At 41.9% G+C, this 19,642-nt stretch overlaps 1 protein-coding gene across 1 annotated transcript in view; it reads right to left on the bottom strand.

Moving 5' to 3' along the window:
- Positions 1-19,642, bottom strand: part of LOC308296680 (protocadherin-15-like) — a gene marked incomplete at both ends in the record, with an annotated part of 437,702 nt that overhangs the window by 281,540 nt on the left and 136,520 nt on the right. Inside the window, 2 exons of the mRNA XM_080740008.1 lie at positions 667-801; positions 7,537-7,743. Of these exons, the coding sequence (XP_080596134.1) occupies positions 667-801; positions 7,537-7,743 (342 nt within the window). The remainder of the gene's footprint in view (positions 1-666; positions 802-7,536; positions 7,744-19,642) is intronic.

Here is a 19,642-nt window from a genome sequence, read left to right as displayed (position 1 = left end):
AAGCTGATGGCTACAGTATGTACAACAATATTATGAAGAAGAGAGAGAAAGAGAGAGAGTGGAAAAAACAACATCTTCTCATTCCCTACTCCTCTGGTTCGCATAACAAATAAGTGGTGCTCTCTCATACGCCTCTGGCATATTCCACACCTTATCTGTGTACTACTAATAAAAGCCTCTCACAGCTCAGCTCAAGGCCTTTTACACTGTGTGACACGCAGCATAATATAACTACATGATGCATGATCAATACTGAACGGAAATGTGTGTGAATGGGTGAATGTAATGCACAGCGTTTTGGATAGAGGTGCTGTTCAGTAGATTCGTTGTTGTCGGGTGGAAACCTTGTACGTCCAAAACCGTTCTTTTTGTATTTACCATTAAAAAAAATATAATAATAAAGTAGTGAAAATAGCCGACCTACAAGCAAACTTGTGTTCTTGTAGGTCTGCTATTGTTACTAGTTTTGTGCGGCAGTCTCATATGATGAAGCAAGGCTTTATTGAAAATTGGAAATAAAAGGTTTCTGCTCGACAGTGACGGCATACATCACTCGCCAGACATATTGGAATCGCTCTCTTTTCCAATTACGGATGAACACTAAAAATGAATTATGCATAGATAATGAGCTGTGGGGCGTTAGGGGTTTTTAGGGTAAAGACGTACCGTGAAGGTGTAGCTCCCGGTCGTCTCCCGGTCCACAGGTTTCTTGAGCGTCAGGTGGCGGACGATCCCGGTCGGGGTTATGTCAAAGATGTGGGTGAAGTCGCCCAGAGTGATGGTCAACAAGGGGTCTTTCGTCTTCACACACACACAAAGATATTCGAGGGGGGAAAAATATAAAAAAAGATCTGTTAGCGTGGAGATTGGTCATTATCCAGAGGGAAGGGGGGGAAAGATCAAAGAGAGAGACATTGGAAAAAAAGATGTCAGCACTTAAAACCCATTTAGAACGGGTACACATTATTGTGTATCATTATTTTATGCTTTAACTATTGAAAAATAGCAGACATACAAGCTCACAGCGCGGCACCGAGTGCCGCGCTGCGAGCTTGTAGATCTACTATTTTTTGAAAAATCGTGAAAATTTGAATTAGAATGTCTTTTGAATCCTTCTAAGGTTTTTTGAAAAAACCTATGTTTCTATGTCAGCAATCTGGCTATAGCCATCGTCAAAGAAAAGGTCCTTTTCACTTAACTGGAGCTCAGTTAGTCTGTTCTTGAGAGACTACTATGTCAGTGGTTCTCAAACCTTTTCATGTGAAGGACCCCCAAAATTATATGTATTTGGCCATGGCTCCCCATCTCAAAATATCTAGTTCCAGGGACCACCCCAGAAGCAAATGTTTTGTTACAAACGTTCGCTTTGAAAATATATATATTCAAAGATGTGCACACATTTTCACGACTTTTTCAAAAATAGCAGATCTACAAGCTCGCAGCGCGGCACTCGGTGCCGCGCTGTGAGCTTGTATATCTGCTATTTTTCACCGGTTAAAGCATTCAATAATTCTAGGCCTAAATGTAAGAGAATGCAGAAGGAAGGGAACTGGGAATTCAACCAGAAGACACTGACATTGGTTCCACATCAGCGGTTCCTCCCATCCTTTTCTGGACCAGGGCTCACCTGAACACAGTGTTGATCTTGTCGACTAAAACTACGCCGACTACCTTTTCTCACTGACGAAAACCAAACAAAAACGAAATTAAAACTACGCTATGACGACCTAAAACTATGACTAAATATATTTTATTGACAATTCCGTCAAACAAATAAAAACTAGACTAAAATGTTAGTGAGGGACTAGTGGAGAAGAGATCCAGTAGAACTAAAAGCTGCGATGCGCTGAGAGCTTGTAGCAGGGCCGGATTAACACCTCAGAGGGCCCCTGGGCACTGAAGCGCCCCTGTGTGCGCGCAAAATGTTTTGTAGGCATATGTAGGCATGTAGGTCCAATATAACATCTGCAGCAGGGTGGTGGACATCATTTATTTCATTCTGATTTCACCTTGGAGGGCCCTTGATGCCCAGGGGCCCCTGGGCACATGCCCAAAGTGCCCATATGGTAGATCCGGGCCTGGCTTGTAGAATCCTCAGAGTATAGACATTATTATACAAGAGACGCATTTAGTGTTTTTTTTAGGTTTAAATGGAGCAGATGCTGAAGAGATTCGGGGTCACGACAACATTGTTGGCAGCACAGGCACACTGCAGAGACTTTAGCCTCATCTTAACCACTCACATCCTATACCGTCTCTGTCGGGTGGAAAAAGTCCCAAACAGTTACTTACCACTAAAAAAAAAATATATATATATATAAAAATAGCAGATCTACGCTCAAAACACAGCGCTTTTGTGTGGCGCTGTAGTATGATCAAGTAGGGCATTCGTTTACTAAGGAAACACAAAAAGTTAGAATACGAATATAGTTAAGAGGTTTCTGCCTGACAGGGACGAGATACTGTACTTATCTGAGCGGAGTCCCCAGCGTCCAGGAGGATTTCACAACTTTTAATCCTTATCAGCAGTGGTGTAAAGTAATCAAATACATGTACCCAAGTACTGAACTTTAAAGGTGATACACCATGAAATTTCACTTTTCCTATTTTAAAGCCTTTTTTTTGGGGTCCCACTAGCACCTTCTATCCTCACAAAGTCCCATTTCTGACAGTTGTGTCTTTCTCTGGTTTTGAGAAGGCGAAGGTTAAAAGTATCCCACGGGTTCTCAAAACAGGCTATCCAGATTTGCTGCCGATTGTGACGTCATCTGCCGATTGTGACGTCATCATAAAAAATAAAAAATAAAACATTTTCAAAAAATTATATTTTTTTTTGGGGGGGAGGGGGGAGGGGGCGCAGTTCAGGCCAAAGGTGGTACTGCAGCTGAAATGCTCTGAGAGCCATTCAAAAATGAGAGAGGCTCTCTATTCAGGAGTGGTAATTTAGCCTCAAACCTTTTGAAAAACGTTTTTGGGACATAAACAATATGACATAAATACTTTTAAAATGCATGGTGTATCACCTTTAAGCCCAGCGGTGAGACACCACGGCCCCGTTATCACGTCCAGGGAAGTGTTAGCTGGTTACCATGGTTACCAGGTAAACTGGCGCTGCGGCGGCCGCTAGTGAGCGAAAAAAAACGTCATATCCCATGATGCAACTTGGCGGTTGCATGTCTCCATTCCGGCATGTCTCCATTATGACACTAACCCTATACCTGACCTTAACCCTAAACCTAACCTCTATGGAAGTGTTGCCACTCAATAAGACAATAAGACAATAAGAAGTCAATGTCGGAGTGGCGACATGTCGGAATGGAGAGCGCCCCCCAAACTTGGCCACCATCATCAGGATGGGTCTAATCTCCATAGGCTCCTATTCATTGCTTCTGCAAAGAAACGGCTTTATCTCAGAATCTACTTCCAAAAAAAAAAAAAAAACGCTTTGATCGCCTAGAAACACTTTTTTGTAAGTAAACACCCCGGGTCTAACTTCCGGAGTTAGTGAATTACCACAACATGGACATGAACATGGACACGATCGTGGCTTCTGGGGCTCTTCAATATAAAGCGCAGTAAATGGCTTCACTCTTGAGGTACCTTTACTTTACGGGAGTATTTTCTAATTTGCTTTTGCCTACTTTTACTTCTACTTCTGCCTTATTGATTGTGTTATCTGTGCTCACTCTTCACTCTTGATTGCTTCATCCTCTCCAAAGAGAAATAAACGCTCCCAGAGAGAGGGATGGATCACTGCAGCGTGACTCTAGCTGTTGTTGTGTTGTCTGTGCAGAATGAAAGACTTTTCAAACTCCACAAACAGGACTAAATGTGCAAGTAAATGATGGTGGTGTTGTCGACTGTGATGGATGTTGGGTTTCACCCGTTTAAACACCCGTTTAAACAAGTCGAAGATTTCAGATGAGGCTAACCCAATACTGTCAGCGCGGGTTGAAAAAGGATTGGGATTTGACTGGGGGGTTAAACGCAGGGGCGTCACAAGGGAGGGGAAAGTGGGACTGACTTACTATGGCCCAAGGTGGAGGGGCCTTAATTATTTTATGCTTTAGCTATTGAAAAATGGCTAGAGCGGCACTTGGTGCCGCGCTGTGAGCTTGTAGATCTGCTATTTTTGAAAAGTGGTGAAAATGTGTGCAAAATCTTTCAATATATGTATTTTTTAAATTTGCATTTGTAACTCAAATGTTGCTTCTGGTGGGTCCCTGGAACAAAATATTTTGAGATGGGGGGTCCGTGGCCAAATACATATCATTTTTGGGGTCCTTCACATGAAAATGTTTGAGCACCACTGACATAGAAACAAAGGTTTTTCAAAAAAACCTTAGAAGGATTTGAAATAGTCTACAAGCGTGAGCTTGTATATCTGCTATTTTTCAATAGTTAAAGCACGCACGCACGCTCCCCAATACCCACGCACACACCGATGTGCACGATGCAGAAACAGTAGTATCACACATTCTTTTTCAAGAATAAAGTGCAAAGCACTGCTGTCAGCTGGAAAAACCTCATATCTCCATGTTTCAAATTTTGATGGGTTTTCGTATTTATTTATTTTTTCTTCATAAATGAAAGCCCTACTTCTGTCATACTACAGTTATTAAGTGGAAGTGATTAAGTGGCGTCTGTGTGTGTGTGTGTGTGTGTGTGTGTGTGTGTGTGTGTGTGTGTGTGTGTGTGTGTGTGTGTGGGGGGGGGGGGGAATTATAAATATTGAAATGATGAAAAGTATTAACTCACCCACCGCTATTTTTAAGACCCTTCTAATGGTCCACACCGCCAGGATTTTGCCTACCTTTAACGTGGGCGCGCGCGCGAATCCATTGCACGATGGTTCACCGATTGTATTCACAATACGATCCAGGCACGGTAAGCAACAAAGCACTACAGCCTTCCATCGCTCAAAGCGAAACCGACGGAGCGCCACGCTGGTGTTGCACAACATTGAACCGGATGACATTTCGGCAGACAGGATACAGGCGTTGTTGTCCCGCCCCCCCATTTCCGTTCTGGAACATCCAGATCCGTTTTTTGTGAATAGGGCGCTTCCATAGAGCGCTATGGACGGCGAATCGGCGATCATACTTTTTTGTTTTATAGTTATTAAAGCTAATTGATAACTCGTCATATTCGTCATAAGCAGAGTGGACCCATAACTATAGCTCGTCAAACTCGACATATGCAGTGGGTGAGTTAACAAGGGCTTGTGACTAAAATTATAATCGGATCCATTGGAACAGGCTCCTCTTTTTTATTTTCTCCAACAGTTTTGGACGTCAGTGTGATGTGTGATCAATTTTGACAGCAAATTTAAGATTTAGTTAAGTCACAAAAAACAGTCATATTTTAGTTTTAGTCAACTAAATATCATCAGATTTTAGACTAAATGTATTTTGGCTGGCCTCGTGGCATAGTTACACTTTTACACTTGTAATGGTTGCATGCTGAAGATACCCAAATCTACAAATAGCCAATATTGTGGATCTGCAACATCTGAGCGCAATGAAACATAAAATGACTTTTAGTTCTACTGGATCTCTAGATTTTAGTTTAGTTTTTATTTGTTGACGAAATTCACTGTACAGTCTCAGTTCAGCTGAGGAAATTCAAAGAACAATGCAGCAGACTTGTTTTGACTTCATCAAGTTGAACCACACCACAGCAAACAACAACCAAAAAGTTCAGCCTCATATATGAGGTTTGAATGGAAACTCACAGCTAGAGCACTCAGAAACACTCCACACACAGTCGTCATTACCGGAGACCAGCGTAGGGGCTGTTATTCAGTAAGCTAGACACAGGGGCGTCACAATGGGGGGGAAAGTGTGACTGAGTTACCAGGGCCCACAGGTGGATAGCTATTTAGCTATTGAAAAATAGCAGATATACAAGCTCACAGCGCGGCACCGAGTGCCGCGCTGCGAGCTTGTAGATCTGCTATTTTTGAAAAGTTGTGAAAATCTGTGCAAATCTTTGAATATACTGTATGTATTTTTTTAAGCCAACAGTCAAATTTTGCTTCTGGGGGGGGTCCCTGGAACTAAATATTTTGAGATGGGGGTCCGTGGCCAAATACACATGAAAAAGTTTGAGCACCACTGACATAGAAATATAGTTTTTTTTTTTCTCAAAAAACCTTAGAAGGATTTGAAATATTCAAAGATTTTCACGATAAAAAAAAAAAAATAGCAGATCAACAAGCTCGCAGCGCGGCACTCGGTGCCGCGCTGTGAGCTTGTATATCTGCTATTTTTCAATTGTTAAAGCACAGGGGCCCCACAGTGAATCCTACCCCGGGGCCCAGAATTTGGTGTGACGCCCCTGGCTAGATATATAGCAGCGAGGGGGGAATGTGAGGACACGTTGGAACTGAACAAAATGACATTTACCAATATCGAGGAGGATGTCTACGGCTTTTTTCACATAAAAAAAGACAGTTTAGTCATGCACTTTCATATTGTGAAAGTGTACTTTCATGTAGTGCACGTCCCCCCACTGTCATATTATGAAAGTGCATGGGAAAGTGCATGAGCCGGCTCTAAAAGAAGAAGGAAAAAAAAGACACAAATCAAAACACCCACTGCAAACCCCTTTATACCTACAGGAATATCACCGGGAGCCAGCTATAAGAGGGGGACAAAACAGTGTTAATATATGACTGATGGAAATCACCATAGTGTGTGTGTGTGTGTGTGTGTGTGTGTGTGTGTGTGCGTGCGTGCGTGCGTGCGTGCGTGTGTGTGTGTGCGCGTGCGTGCGTGCGTGCGTGCATGCGTGGGTGCGTGCGTGCGTGCGTGCGTGCGTGCGTGTGGGTCTGAGTGTTTTCGCCCATCTGCAAAAGTTTGCCTAATGTTATGCATAAAACAATCAATGCTAATCAATTTGAAAATGTAGTGTTAATTAAAGTTTCTATTTTAGATGGATGGAAAATATATAGTAATGTATATTCAATTTCAATAAATGAAAAGAGCATTTTAACTCCAATCATGCCATGACCAAGACAACACGTAGAATATAAGATGCAGATGAACTGAAATGAATTTGTATTAAATTCAAACATCGAGCGTGTAGATTTTAGATTCTCCTTTATTTTTGTCTACACATTTTGTTTATGTGTTGTTGTTTACAACAGTGGTTCTCAACCTGTGGGTCGGGACCCCCAGGGCGGTCCCCAAATTATTTTGGGGGGTCCCCAGATGATTAACTTAATGTGCAACATTGTTTTCTCTCTCAACAGTAATTAAACCTTGGCCAAATTGTCTAATATTAGAGTCAGAAATTATTTTCACAACAACAAAATGTAATAACTCAACTCTTAGTGCTCGTCAGGGTGGGGGTCCCCAGTTAAAATATGATTATTATGGGGGTTGCGGCCTGAAAAGGTTCAGAACCACTGATTTACATGTGTGCTGGGTTACGTGTGTGTGTGTGTGTGTGTGTGTGTGTGTGTGTGTGTGTGTGTGTGTGTGTGTGTGTGTGTGCGCGTGCGTGCGTGTGCATGAGTGCGTGCCAGGCTACCTCTTCAGCGTCATTGTCCAGGGCGATGATGCTCAGGGGGACGGTGAGGTTCCTGCTGGCTGAGATGGTGGTGCCCACCGGGGATGCCTCGCTGATGTAGCCCTGGTACTCGAACTGCTGGAAGTACGGAGCGTTGTTGTTCTCATCCAGGATGTCAATGATGAGGTCAGAGAAGGACGGCAGAGGATGACCGTTGTCCTGCTCGGCCTGGAGAGGGGGAGGGGGAGAGAGAGAGGGAGAGAGAGGGAGGGAGAAGGAGATTTGATTTTAAAAACTCTTTAATAAAACCATATATTTCCAATTCAGCTCAAGTTACTGCAAAATACAAATCATCTCGACCAATATTCTTAAAATTCATAGAGAGAGAGAGAGAGAGAGAGAGAGAGAGAGAGAGAGAGTTTATTTTTTAACCACCCATTTATTCATAAGAAAGTTTGCTACATTAGTTCATTTTTCTCAGCTGCGTTCTCCGTCGAAGCCTGAGCCGAGTGATCCACCACTGAGAGTTGGAGCAAAACATCTTCAGAAGTGATTCCCATATATTTTGCAGAAAAAAACAAAACAATGTATGCCTTCATAGACCTATGGATTTTTCGTCCCCCATTTTTTTTCATAGCATTTATATTCAAACAATTCAAATAAACGAGAGAGAGAGAGAGAGAGAGAGAGAGAGAGAGAGAGAGATATCTCTAGTTATGTTCAGACCATTCTGATACTCTCCATGCAAGCAACATCAGAAAAGCTAAATCAGATTTGTGTATTCTTCAGACATTATATCTACATTGGTTGCTGTGGTAACAATGTAACGACATACATGTAAGCGTGAGCCAAGCTTAACTTGTACTCTGTTGCACACTGGTGTCACACAGATCTACAATCTCACAAAATGTCACATGTAGCTAAGCTTGTTTGTAGATGTCATAGAACAGTATGAATCTGACTTCTGCCTCCGAGTGTCCAAACTGAGAAACATCTTTAGAAATCAGATCACATTTCAAACCCGTGAATGTGGTAAAAATCAGATTCACAAAAATCTGTTTTCTTTTTGCAGTTCTCCTTCTTCCTTCGGGGTCGCCACAGCGGGTCATCTGTCTCCATCTGTTTCTGTTCTGTGCGTCTTCCTCTGCCACTCCTGCCACCTACATATCCTCTCTCACTGAATCCTTAAACCTCCTCTTTGGCCTTTAGTCTTCTCCTCTGGCCTGGCAAGAGGTTTAAGTGAAATTAACCACTTAAACCAGGCGTATTCAACTAAATTGTTCAGGGGGCCAGAAACCCACACTAATTTCTCTCCAAAAGCCCTTGAATATGATGGAATATGATTACTGTGATTATGGTACCGCCGGCACAACTCGACCGCCGCAGACACAACCCGGAAATAAGAATACTCAATTGCGACAATCGAGGTGGATGGATTTTATTTCATGACGAGAATTGTGTATTTTACAGAGTGGGTGGGGTGCTGAGAGGTTTCCCACCACGGAGAACAAACTTTCAGCAAAGCAAAACTAGAGTTATGCATATAACTAAGGTTCTATGAATACAGGATAACCGCCAGATGTGGTGTAAAACACATTGGACACGGTGTTATCTACAGTGTTTTACACCGCCTTTTCAAAAGGTTTGAGGCTAAATTACCACTCCTGAACACAGAGCCCCTGTCATTTCTGCCTGGCTTTCAGAGCATTTTGCTGCAGTACCACCTTGTCCTGAGTGGGAGGATTGTGCTATTGAGACAGTTTTGGCCCCACACTCCTCCCCACCTCCTGCTCAGCAGGCCTGCACCACCCGGCCCTCCCCAACCCTCTCCCAGCTCCTCCTGCCTCCTTCTCAGGCCTGCCCACCCCTCCCCACCCCTCTCCCAGCTCCTCCTGCCTCCTTCTCAGGCCTGCTCACCCCTCCCCAACCCCCACTCAGCACAGCAGTAGGTCCCGATTGTCATGTCACAATCGGACCTAAATTCAGACGTTCTGAGACCTGCTTACATAGATCTGCCCATAAAATGAGAAACAATGGTCAGAAATAGGACTAATAACGTGCTGGTGGGACACCAAAAGAAATACATAAACATTGGAAAAATGAAAATCCATGGTGTAGTCCCGTTTACATGTTAAAACCATTATAGTCCCAAAGACTAAGTGCTGTTCCATTTGAGCACAGAGCACAGGGACAGGGACACCAAGGCGTCATTTCTCAGTTTGTCATTTCAATTACAAAAAAAAGGAAAAAAAAAACGCTTGCATTGACTAAATTTAATCAGCGGTCCACTTAGGATTAGGTCTGCGGTAATTGGCAAGGCACTTAACACAGATGCCATTGCCATCACCTGTGAGGGATAGTAATCAGGGAGTTATGGTTCCTTAAAGCTGCACTACGTAACTTTTGGCTTCTACCCTGGATTTGAACCCGGTTTAAGTTGGAGGTATTATAGAGACCAGGTTTACTGCATGTTTTTGTGACGACATCTACCCTCGGAGACACGGTGAGAACATGCAAACTCCACACAGAAAAGACCTTTCGCCAACCCCACCTAGGGTGTGGGCGCTGATGACGCGGAGGAGGGAACACGCCCCCAGCGCCCACAGCGCCCCCCCGGCGGGAATCGAACCCAGGACCTTCTAGCTGTGAGGCGACATGGCTAACCTCTCCACTGTGCCACCGTGCCCCCGGATGCACCCGCTTGATGCTGACAATCGTGCTTGGCCTGTAAAGCGTGCAGATTATGGAGTTAAGTTCACACAATCAGCTAAAGTGAGAGAAACGATCCAGAAAGAGTCTAAATTCAATTAAATTCAGTTCAGATGGCAAATCACACAGTTGTTTTTTTTGCTTGTTCCTGGCACTGATCCAGTTTAAAGCGGCCCTACAACGGGTGTGTGAACTTATCTCCATAGTCTCTGCACGTTTTACAGGCCAAGCACGATTGTCATTATCAAAGTAACAACGGAGTTGTTCCGTAATTAAAATCAGCTGTGTTTAGAGCAATGCGCAGCTATGGGAATCAAACAGGTGAATGTAATCAAGATCCATTTATATTCACAAAATCCTATCCATGTCATCACGCAGCACGTTGTCGTTCACAGGAAGTAATTAAGATTGGCTTTTTAGGGACTTGATATGAAAATACGCCAAAACAGATTATTTTCGAATTCTTCTTTTGGCATCGATTATTGCGACTGAAGGTCGCAGTATACCATGAGAAATGTCGTAGCTTGTCCTTCCTTCCTTCCGTCCTTCCGTACAGGAAGTGATGTCACGTGACATCACCTCATCAAAGATCAAACCCTGGATATCCATACTGTCACTGTGACATCACAGGTGATATCACAAGTGACCTATCACCTATGTAAAAGTCCATATATGGGTATCACTTTTATGCCCATATATGAAGATGCCTGATCACTGATATATCACTGGCCAGATGGCAAAGGCATTGACCATATCTGTGTGGCCTGTTCAGATAGGGATCTCCATGTATGGGCATAACATATATTGTATGCACATGGATACATAAAAATAAAATAAAAAGTCCATATATGGTCATTCCCAGAAACAAAATCCCTTTTATGCCCATATATGGAGATTTTGTGATGTCATCAATCCCAGGCCCTAACTGGCCCAAGAGCCTGCTTTACTCTGATTTACACCCTACCTTCCCCCGAAAACGTTAATATTAAGTCCATGATGCCCTGTCAGCGTACCCCCTTATGCTAATACATGTGGATCCCCAGGCATCAAACCCAGGCCCTAACTCTCCAAGGCCTCGCTTGGCTTTACTAATTAACATACGTTTAATGCCCATATATGGAGATCCCTGTCCCAATGTCATCGATATTAAGGACATATCTGGTAATGCCCATATTTGGTAATTCCCATATATGGGCATGTTTTGACATAACATTGTTGACCATCATGCAGGGGTCTCCATGGGTAACTAGTCAGATGACGAAGAATTGGCGCGACCTCACATGTTGCCCTGAGGCGTCTTACTAGTTAGGTATACTCATATGGTGACCACGGATATGCTCTGAAAGTGTAGAAACATATTTTTCATTTCACAAGGTCTTTAAGACATTTTAATACCTCAAAGGGGAGTGTGAAGTGCAGCGCATGCGATCCACATCCGGACAAAATGTCCTTTCAGTACAGGGTTGTTCGACATGGAAATGGAATAACCTTCCATTGGCCATAGGAGATTGTCCTACTTTTCCATCCTTCAAGCACAATCTAAAAAAAAGATTACTTGATAACCAAACTTGCGACCATTCAAGACTGCATTTTATTTAACAACGTATGCCGTACTACTTGAAAGTAACACTGCACTTTATGCACAATTCACTTTAGTATGCAAATATAAATTATATAATATATATTGCCCTTTGTGTGTGTGGACTGCGGATGTAAATTATAGCATCTTCCATCTTCACTAAATCCGGTGTATTTACATTACAATGATCGTATTGTTCATTAATATGCAGTGTCCTGTCAAAACAAACCATACATAAATAAAATGAGATACCCCAATACTGTCAGCACAGGTAGGCTAAGCTGATTTGGATTTAATTTGACTTTTCCCCACTGTATGTGGTGGTAAAACGCACACGCACGTTTAAAGGAGAATTCCGGAATAGCCGCTTTCTTACCTTAAAATCCATTAAGACGGGGAACGCAACCACTTCACCCATTATTTTTTATACTTTGGCTATTACAAAATAGCAGATCTACAAGGTCATAGTGTGGCACCAAGTGCCGCGATATGAGCTTGTAGATCTGCTTTTTCTTTTTTTTTTTTCAACTTGAAAATTTGTTCAAAACTTTGAATATTTTAAAGCAAATATTTTTAACACAATCTTTGTTTCTGGGGTGTCGCTGGAACAACATATTTTGAGATGGGGGTTCTAGTGGTCATTAAAATTAAAAACCTACGTTTAAAACTTTGATTTTGAAGATATTTTTAGGTATTTTTCAAGTCTTAATGGGTTAATCTAATTATATCCCAGAACGAGTGGTACAGGTGAAAGTATTTATAACTCCCTCCCGAGTGTGAGCGGTGGGGTTTTGCAGTCGCAAATTTTCGTCACTCGAAAATTAATTTCTTCATAATGACTAAACACTCTCCACAGTGTGCCCGGAGCTGCAGCGGCCTTGTGATGGATACATTAAAATGTCCACCTGTACCATTCGTTCTGGGATATCACATTAAGGTAAGGAAACGTCTATTCCGGAATTCTCCTTTAATAAGAGGTCATGTAGTCTCCACCGCTGTGCTCATTACCTAAAGGCCAACCACCATGTCTCTTACAGATGGCAGCATGGGAGATATTGGTAGAGACGGGCGTTTGGGGTGTTTTCTTAGAAAACGCAGCTGGTGTCTTCATTAATACAGCCTTTAGCATACATGTAATGTCACTCTAACATGTACAGTCCACAGTTCTAAATGCCAATAGATGGGGTTTGGGTAATTGGACAGATTGAGGCAGTGTTGCGTATCCACCTATCGTTGTGGATTTTGACATTTTGACATTTTGGCTACATTTCTAGGATGGCACTCTTGAGACCGACATTTATAAAATAAAATAAAACATTATGAATTAACCACTTAAACAGTTCTACATTTCAATACAGCATTGATGTAAAAAAAAGAACATGTACTTTGTAATGAAATGAAAGAACAGCTAAAGAAAAGTAAAGTAAAAAAATAGCAAACATAGCCGATCTACACTTTCAAAACACGTTGTTTATGAGCTTGTGTATCAGCATTTTTTTTTTTTTTTTAAAGATTTGTTTTTAGCCAAACAACACAATAGCAGCACAGAAATTCCCAATAACACCCATTATGGCCAAAACACGTCATGTATACTACACAAAATTCTCTACACATAGAAAACATTCAAGTAATACAATGCAGTAAGAACTTACTCCTCACAAACACACTCTTAGAATGTTGCAGATTTAAGGAACTGTGTAAACATTCTGTCATTTCACTGTTCACATTGAGGACCCCAACACTCACAGAGCCACCTAAGTGCCTGACTGAAGTGGAAAATGTAGCTGCCCAGAAAGATGCCTGAACAAAATAACACAATAATATTAAACTCAGGACACAATGGAAGGGAATTTATAACAGATGAAGTAGGGCGTTCATTTCCACAAAAAAACAAAAAACAAAAAACAAACAAACTGTTAAAATATGTAGATAGGGTTCTGCTCGACTGAGATGATATACTTTGTCCACCACCACATCCCCTGGGTGTTAGGTACTGTATGTATGTTATTGTGACCGAAGGTCGCAGTATACCATGAGAAATGTTGTAGCTTTGTCCTTCTCTAACGGAAGTGATGTCATCAAACCCTGGATATCCATACTGTCACTGTGACATCACTTCCTGTTCCACTTGGGTATTTCCAAGAATCTGTTTTATGCCCATATATGAGTCACTCTGTGCCACATCACTGTGACTCACTGTCTAGGGTGACCATACGTCCTCTTTTGCCCGGACATGTCCTCTTTTAGGGGGCTGTCCGGCCTGTCCGGGGGGTTTTATAAATTCCTTCAAATGTCCGGGGTTTCGCGCATATCACAGTTAAAGCACGGGCATTTACAATGCACGTTCAATGGTTCGTTTGGAAACACACTGTGAGAGGCGGGTTTCCACCCCTAACCCCAGAACGTGTATTATTCATACTACTCTCTGCCTGCGCTGCGATCCCTCCCTCCCTCAGCCTGTCTCGCTTTCAGATCAGAGGCAGAGCAGCGCGAGCTCGGCAGCAGCTTGCGCTGCTCAAGCCAAACGAACGAACTGCAAACGCAATTAATGCTGTTTCACTGATGAAATGCACAAAAAGTGCCAGTGACCAACAATGAGAAGCAGAGCGTTCTGTCAGCAAAGCTGGTACTCTTCTGTGTCTATTTAGGCATTTACAAATAAAAGTTCTTCTGCTTCAAGCCCATATCAACACTGCAAATGTTATCAATATTAAGACATATCTGGGAATGCCCATATTTGGTAATGCCCACATATGGGCATGTTTTGACATAACATTGTTGACTATCATGCAGGGGTCTACATATTATGAGTAACTGGTCCCATATACATCACTGGCCAGATGGCCAAGAATTGGTGCAACCTTGCCCTTTAGTGCGAGGTCGCATGGCACCCTGAGGTGTCTTACTAGTGTTATGCTATACAGACATCTGTTACTGTAGGTTTGACATCTACTGTAGCTGCCATCCTATAGTTACAGTGTACAGCACTTTCATTGTTTCCTATTTCCTTGGCACGGTTTATTGGACAGCGTTACCCTGTTGTTGTGTGGGATGACTAAGGGTTTATGCCTTTTAATCTGGATAAGAGCGTCTGCTAAATGCATAAACTGTAAATTTAACCCATCTAGAACGGGTAGGCCTACACATTATGTGTATCATTATTTTATGCTTTAACTATTGAAAAATAGCAGATATACAAGCTCACAGCGCGGCACCGAGTGCCGCGCTGTGAGCTTGTAGATCTGCTATTTTTGAAAAATCATGAAAATTTGAATTTTGACCCGATTCTATAAGTGTCTTTTGAATCCTTCTAAGATTTTTTGAAAAACCTATCTTTCTATGTCAGCAATCTGGCCAGCCATCGTCAAAGAAAAGGTCCTTTTCACTTAAATGGAGCTCAGTTAGTCTGTTCTTGAGAGACTACTATGTCACTGGTTCTCAAACCTTTTCATGTGAAGGACCCCCAAAATTATATCTATTTGGCCACGGACCCCCATCTCAAAATATTTAGTTCCAGGGACCACCCAGAAGCAAAATTTGAGTTACAAACGTTCGCTTTGAAAATACATATATATTCAAAGATTTGCACACATTTTCACGACTTTTTCAAAAATAGCAGATCTACAAGCTCGCAGTGCGGCACTCGGTGCCGCGCTGTGAGCTTGTATATCTGCTATTTTTCAATGGTTAAAACATTCAATAATTCTAGGCCTAAATGGGTTAAAAATAAATCCCTCTGGGACGGCCAGACGCTCGGTTATATCATGACAAAATCCTCCTGAGCCCAACAGGGGATTAGCAAGAACAAAGCCCAGGTAATTACACATTAGCAAACTGAAACTGCCGAAAAGGAATGTCTTGGCAATGACTGCACTGACATGGACCAATGTTTCTCAGTCAGGTTAATTTGTATAATCTGGTGGTTCAGTGATGATTTTGACAGCAAAGATTTAGCATTAGTCATATTTGAGTCATCTTAAATGTTTTAGTTTTAGTCCAGTTTTAGTCAACTAAATATGCAATTTTAATCAGCTAAATCTACAGTGCTTACAGTAGCACTTGCCTACCCCCAATGACCATACAAGTAATTTAGATCGGATTTTTATTTTTTTACATTATACTGTTAACCTGACTTGCGCCAGATGGTGGTAGTAGTGCGTACCGCCCTACTTTACCATCTGAGATCTCTCTGGGAGAGTTGATCACACTCGTAAAGCCCCGGGCCGGACCAATCAGCGGCAGCTACGGGCGGGCTCTGAGCGGCTCTGAACCAATAGAGTCTGATTGCAGACCACGTGGAAACCCAGGAGGCGGATGAGTGGTTGGAGTTGGCACTCCCAGACTGTGATAGAGAGACGGCCCCATCCAATCACCTGCTAAAGAATTTGAAAAAATGGCCCGCCCCTTACATCGAGTCTGCCTGAACGATCCCAGATGATGAAAGCAGAGCGGTATGCAGCCAGGCATACGCACTGCTGCCATTATCTGGCGCAGTCAGGTTATTATACTGTAAGTTGTTATGAAGTTTTTACTGAATAGGTACTCGGTTTACCTGTTTTCTTAGAAATGCTTAAATATACATTGTAAATGTAAATATAATGTCCATGTATTTGCTAGATAATCACAGCGTTTACTTCCATAATAATAGATCTTTTACACGTTTTACACAAATTTAATTTCTTTGCTAAAAAGTTACTACATCGATTTTAAATCATTGAATCGTATCGTAACGCCATGGATGAACCGATATTGTCCATGTATCGCATTGTTAACCATGTACCGTGATTCGTATCGTATCGCTGTTAAAATGTATCGTTACACCCCTAGTCATCATAGCTTAGTTTTGATTTAGTTTTCATCAGTAAAAAAAGGCAGTTGACGAACACTTTTTTGACAAAATCAACACTGTGGCGGTTGTTTTATTGGCATGTGCACAGACTATGTTTGGTAATGAATACACACCTCTGGAACAGTTAGTCTGCACCACTGTTAAACGTGCCCCCGCAGTATGTTTATATTGACTATATCTCTCGTCTATAAACCCAGCAGGAGCCAGTTTAACAGTGTGCTGGCCTCATATACTGTACGAGACTAGATTAACTCTAAACCAGTGGTTTCCTCAAAGTGGAGTCCCTCTGGGTCCTTTGAGGGGATTCCAAACGCTTCCCTTATTCGCCTCTCTAACTCTCTGAGTGCACAAACGGAACCAAATGGACCCCTTACGGGACCAATTACTCCCGTCCTCCTTGTACCAATTATAGGCATACTGTATTCTCCATAGAGTCACGGTTGTTGTTTGCTGAAATGGTGCTCATGGAGTTTTTACTGTTCCATAGTTGATGTTTTTTCTTTCTTTCTTTCTTTCTCATGTCAGAAACATTCCATGGATGATAACGGCACTGTCGACCTCGACCAATGAAATGTCAGAGAACGACCGCAGTTGAATTCTGTCTGCTCTACTTTTTTCTTAATAAATACAAAACAATGAAACATTAAGTACATCTGTGGCTCCCGAATGGTGTGCTGTGGGATTTTATGACCGCTGCGTATTATTATTGCAAGATTGTTGCAGCTGGGTGGAAAACCTTGTATGTCCAAAAGCATTACTTTTCAAGAAATGGACGACAGGATCCAATGTAGTTATTATTTATTAACAAGCTCTGATTAATACTTTGTTCAATGGCAAAATATTTATAAAACCCAAAGACACACTTAACCACTTTCACTTTCAAAATGTAAAAAAAGAAATAGATAAAATAGCCGATCTACAAGCTACTACTTACAGTAACTATTTACCCCAAAATGCCAACAATTTCCCTTTTTTCTTACATTTTAAAGTAGTCACAGAATATTTACCTCAAGTAAGATCCAGTCCAAACTTGAACACAGACATGCAATGAAAAAAAAAAAAAGAAAACGCTCAAACGGTTCGAAAGATACTAAAGTGTATCACGCCTACATCCTGTTTCCTGTTGGAAACCGTATGCGATTATTTAGCAGCAGATGCGCACCATCGCGGTTATTAAATAAATTAAATTAAAAAGAATTCTGTCACATCTCATCAATGTTAGTGAGGGCCAGGGACGTGCAGAGAATGTTAGAGAGGAAAATAGCAGACCTCCAAGCTCACAACGTGTTGCATTGTGACGCGTTGTGAGCTTGGAGGTCGGCTATTTTCGGTGCTTGATACCACACTGAACTAAGCATAAGCAAGTGAATACCGGAGATGTGGCGTAACGGCATGAATTTATATACAGAGAGGGCAATTCTTTCAACATTTCAGAGTTCAGGAGAGTTTGGACAAGGCAATTCTCTTGAATGCTGCCTTCAGGTATGGCATGGAAAGAGGGGCATTTGCATTTCTTTCAAGACAGTAAAAACTGCATTCATTGTCTGGAGAGGGAACTTTTTACAGGCAGATAAAAGGGCAGGGGCTCAAGCCCCTTTTGGTGTCTATGTGTGCACGTGCCTGGTGAGGGCTTATAAAATAATCTTGTTATACCTCGTCGTAATGGTAGTACATGAGTTAAACGTTTTCAAAGACATTGCTGATTTACAAGCTCATCTGTTGCAATGTGAACCGTTGTGAGCTTGAATTTTATTTTTGACAGATCTATCCTTTTCTGTGAAATTGTCATACAAAAACAAAGTAGAAGGCATTCATCAAAAAACATGAGGTTTTCCCCGATATATATATGTCACTTTTTTTTTTTTTACTTTCAGTGAAATTGAGAACAGGAGCGCTCGTCGTGCGGCGGTTGGCGGAAAAAGCGGTCGCTTTGATCCACAACAACGACAACGTAGCGTCGGCAGGAATGATAGCGCCTCACTCCACGGAGGTTAGGGTTAGGGTTAGGCATAGTTTTACTGAAGTTAAGGTTAGGGTTAGGGTTAGAGTTAGGCATAGTAAGCTAATGGCTAAACACAGCTGATGTAGGCTAGTAGATAAACAAAGACAGAGTTGTCGCAAATGAGTGACGTCAGTGACTACACAAGTGAATGGCTGTTGTTGCCATCTCATGGTGACTACGCAGAATTACACAGGTGCGCTGATAAGAGACTATCAAAGTGAATTGATCCAGGTGGTGTTAGGGGTGTGTGGTGAACTGAACTACAAAACAAGCGCTCTTACCCCAATCTGACTGAGTTACCCAAACTGACTGTAACATATACAGTACAATATACTACTTCTTTTTAAAGACCAACTGCCCCACAAATCATGTTTGTGTATTGTTTGGTTGATGTACTTTTGGAGCTTGCCTATGAAAATCCTGGTAGTTCCTTTACATTCCGAGAATAGAGTCCATGGCAAAGCACGCACATCCCGAAAACTGTCTGCAAAGTGTTAGGCTGGTTTTCGTTAAGTACAGTACTGTAGACGTGATAACAGACACTATAATCTACTCCTTCGATCAGCTTATATCAAATCACAGGTGCGTTATTTGTTTCCACAGTGATTAATCATATCTGTAGCTGAGTGAGGGAATTAAGTGGATCAATTAAGATCTGAGGCCAATTCTACTAATGTCTCCTAATCCTACTGTTTTCTGTTTCCATAGCAACTTATGTTGCTATGGTGATAACATTTTCATGTCAAGGAATTATATGTATTTGGCCACCGATCCACAACCTAAAATATGTTAGTCCAAATCCATGGAGATTTGAGTAAAAAACATTTGCTTTGAAATATATATTACACTTAGCAAATCTACAAGCAGCTCATAGCGTGGCACGAAGTGTCGCGCTATGAGCTTTTATATCTGCTATTCTTAAAAGCCAACCAATGTGCTATACAGTATACAGTAGATAAATGTAGTTAATAAAGGGTTTTACAACTAA

This window comes from Nannobrachium achirus (genome assembly GCF_963921795.1).
Source record: "Nannobrachium achirus genome assembly, chromosome: 13".
NCBI lineage: Eukaryota > Metazoa > Chordata > Actinopteri > Myctophiformes > Myctophidae > Nannobrachium > Nannobrachium achirus.
Note: the sequence above shows the minus strand (reverse complement) of the source record. Positions and strands in the feature narration are given on the sequence as shown.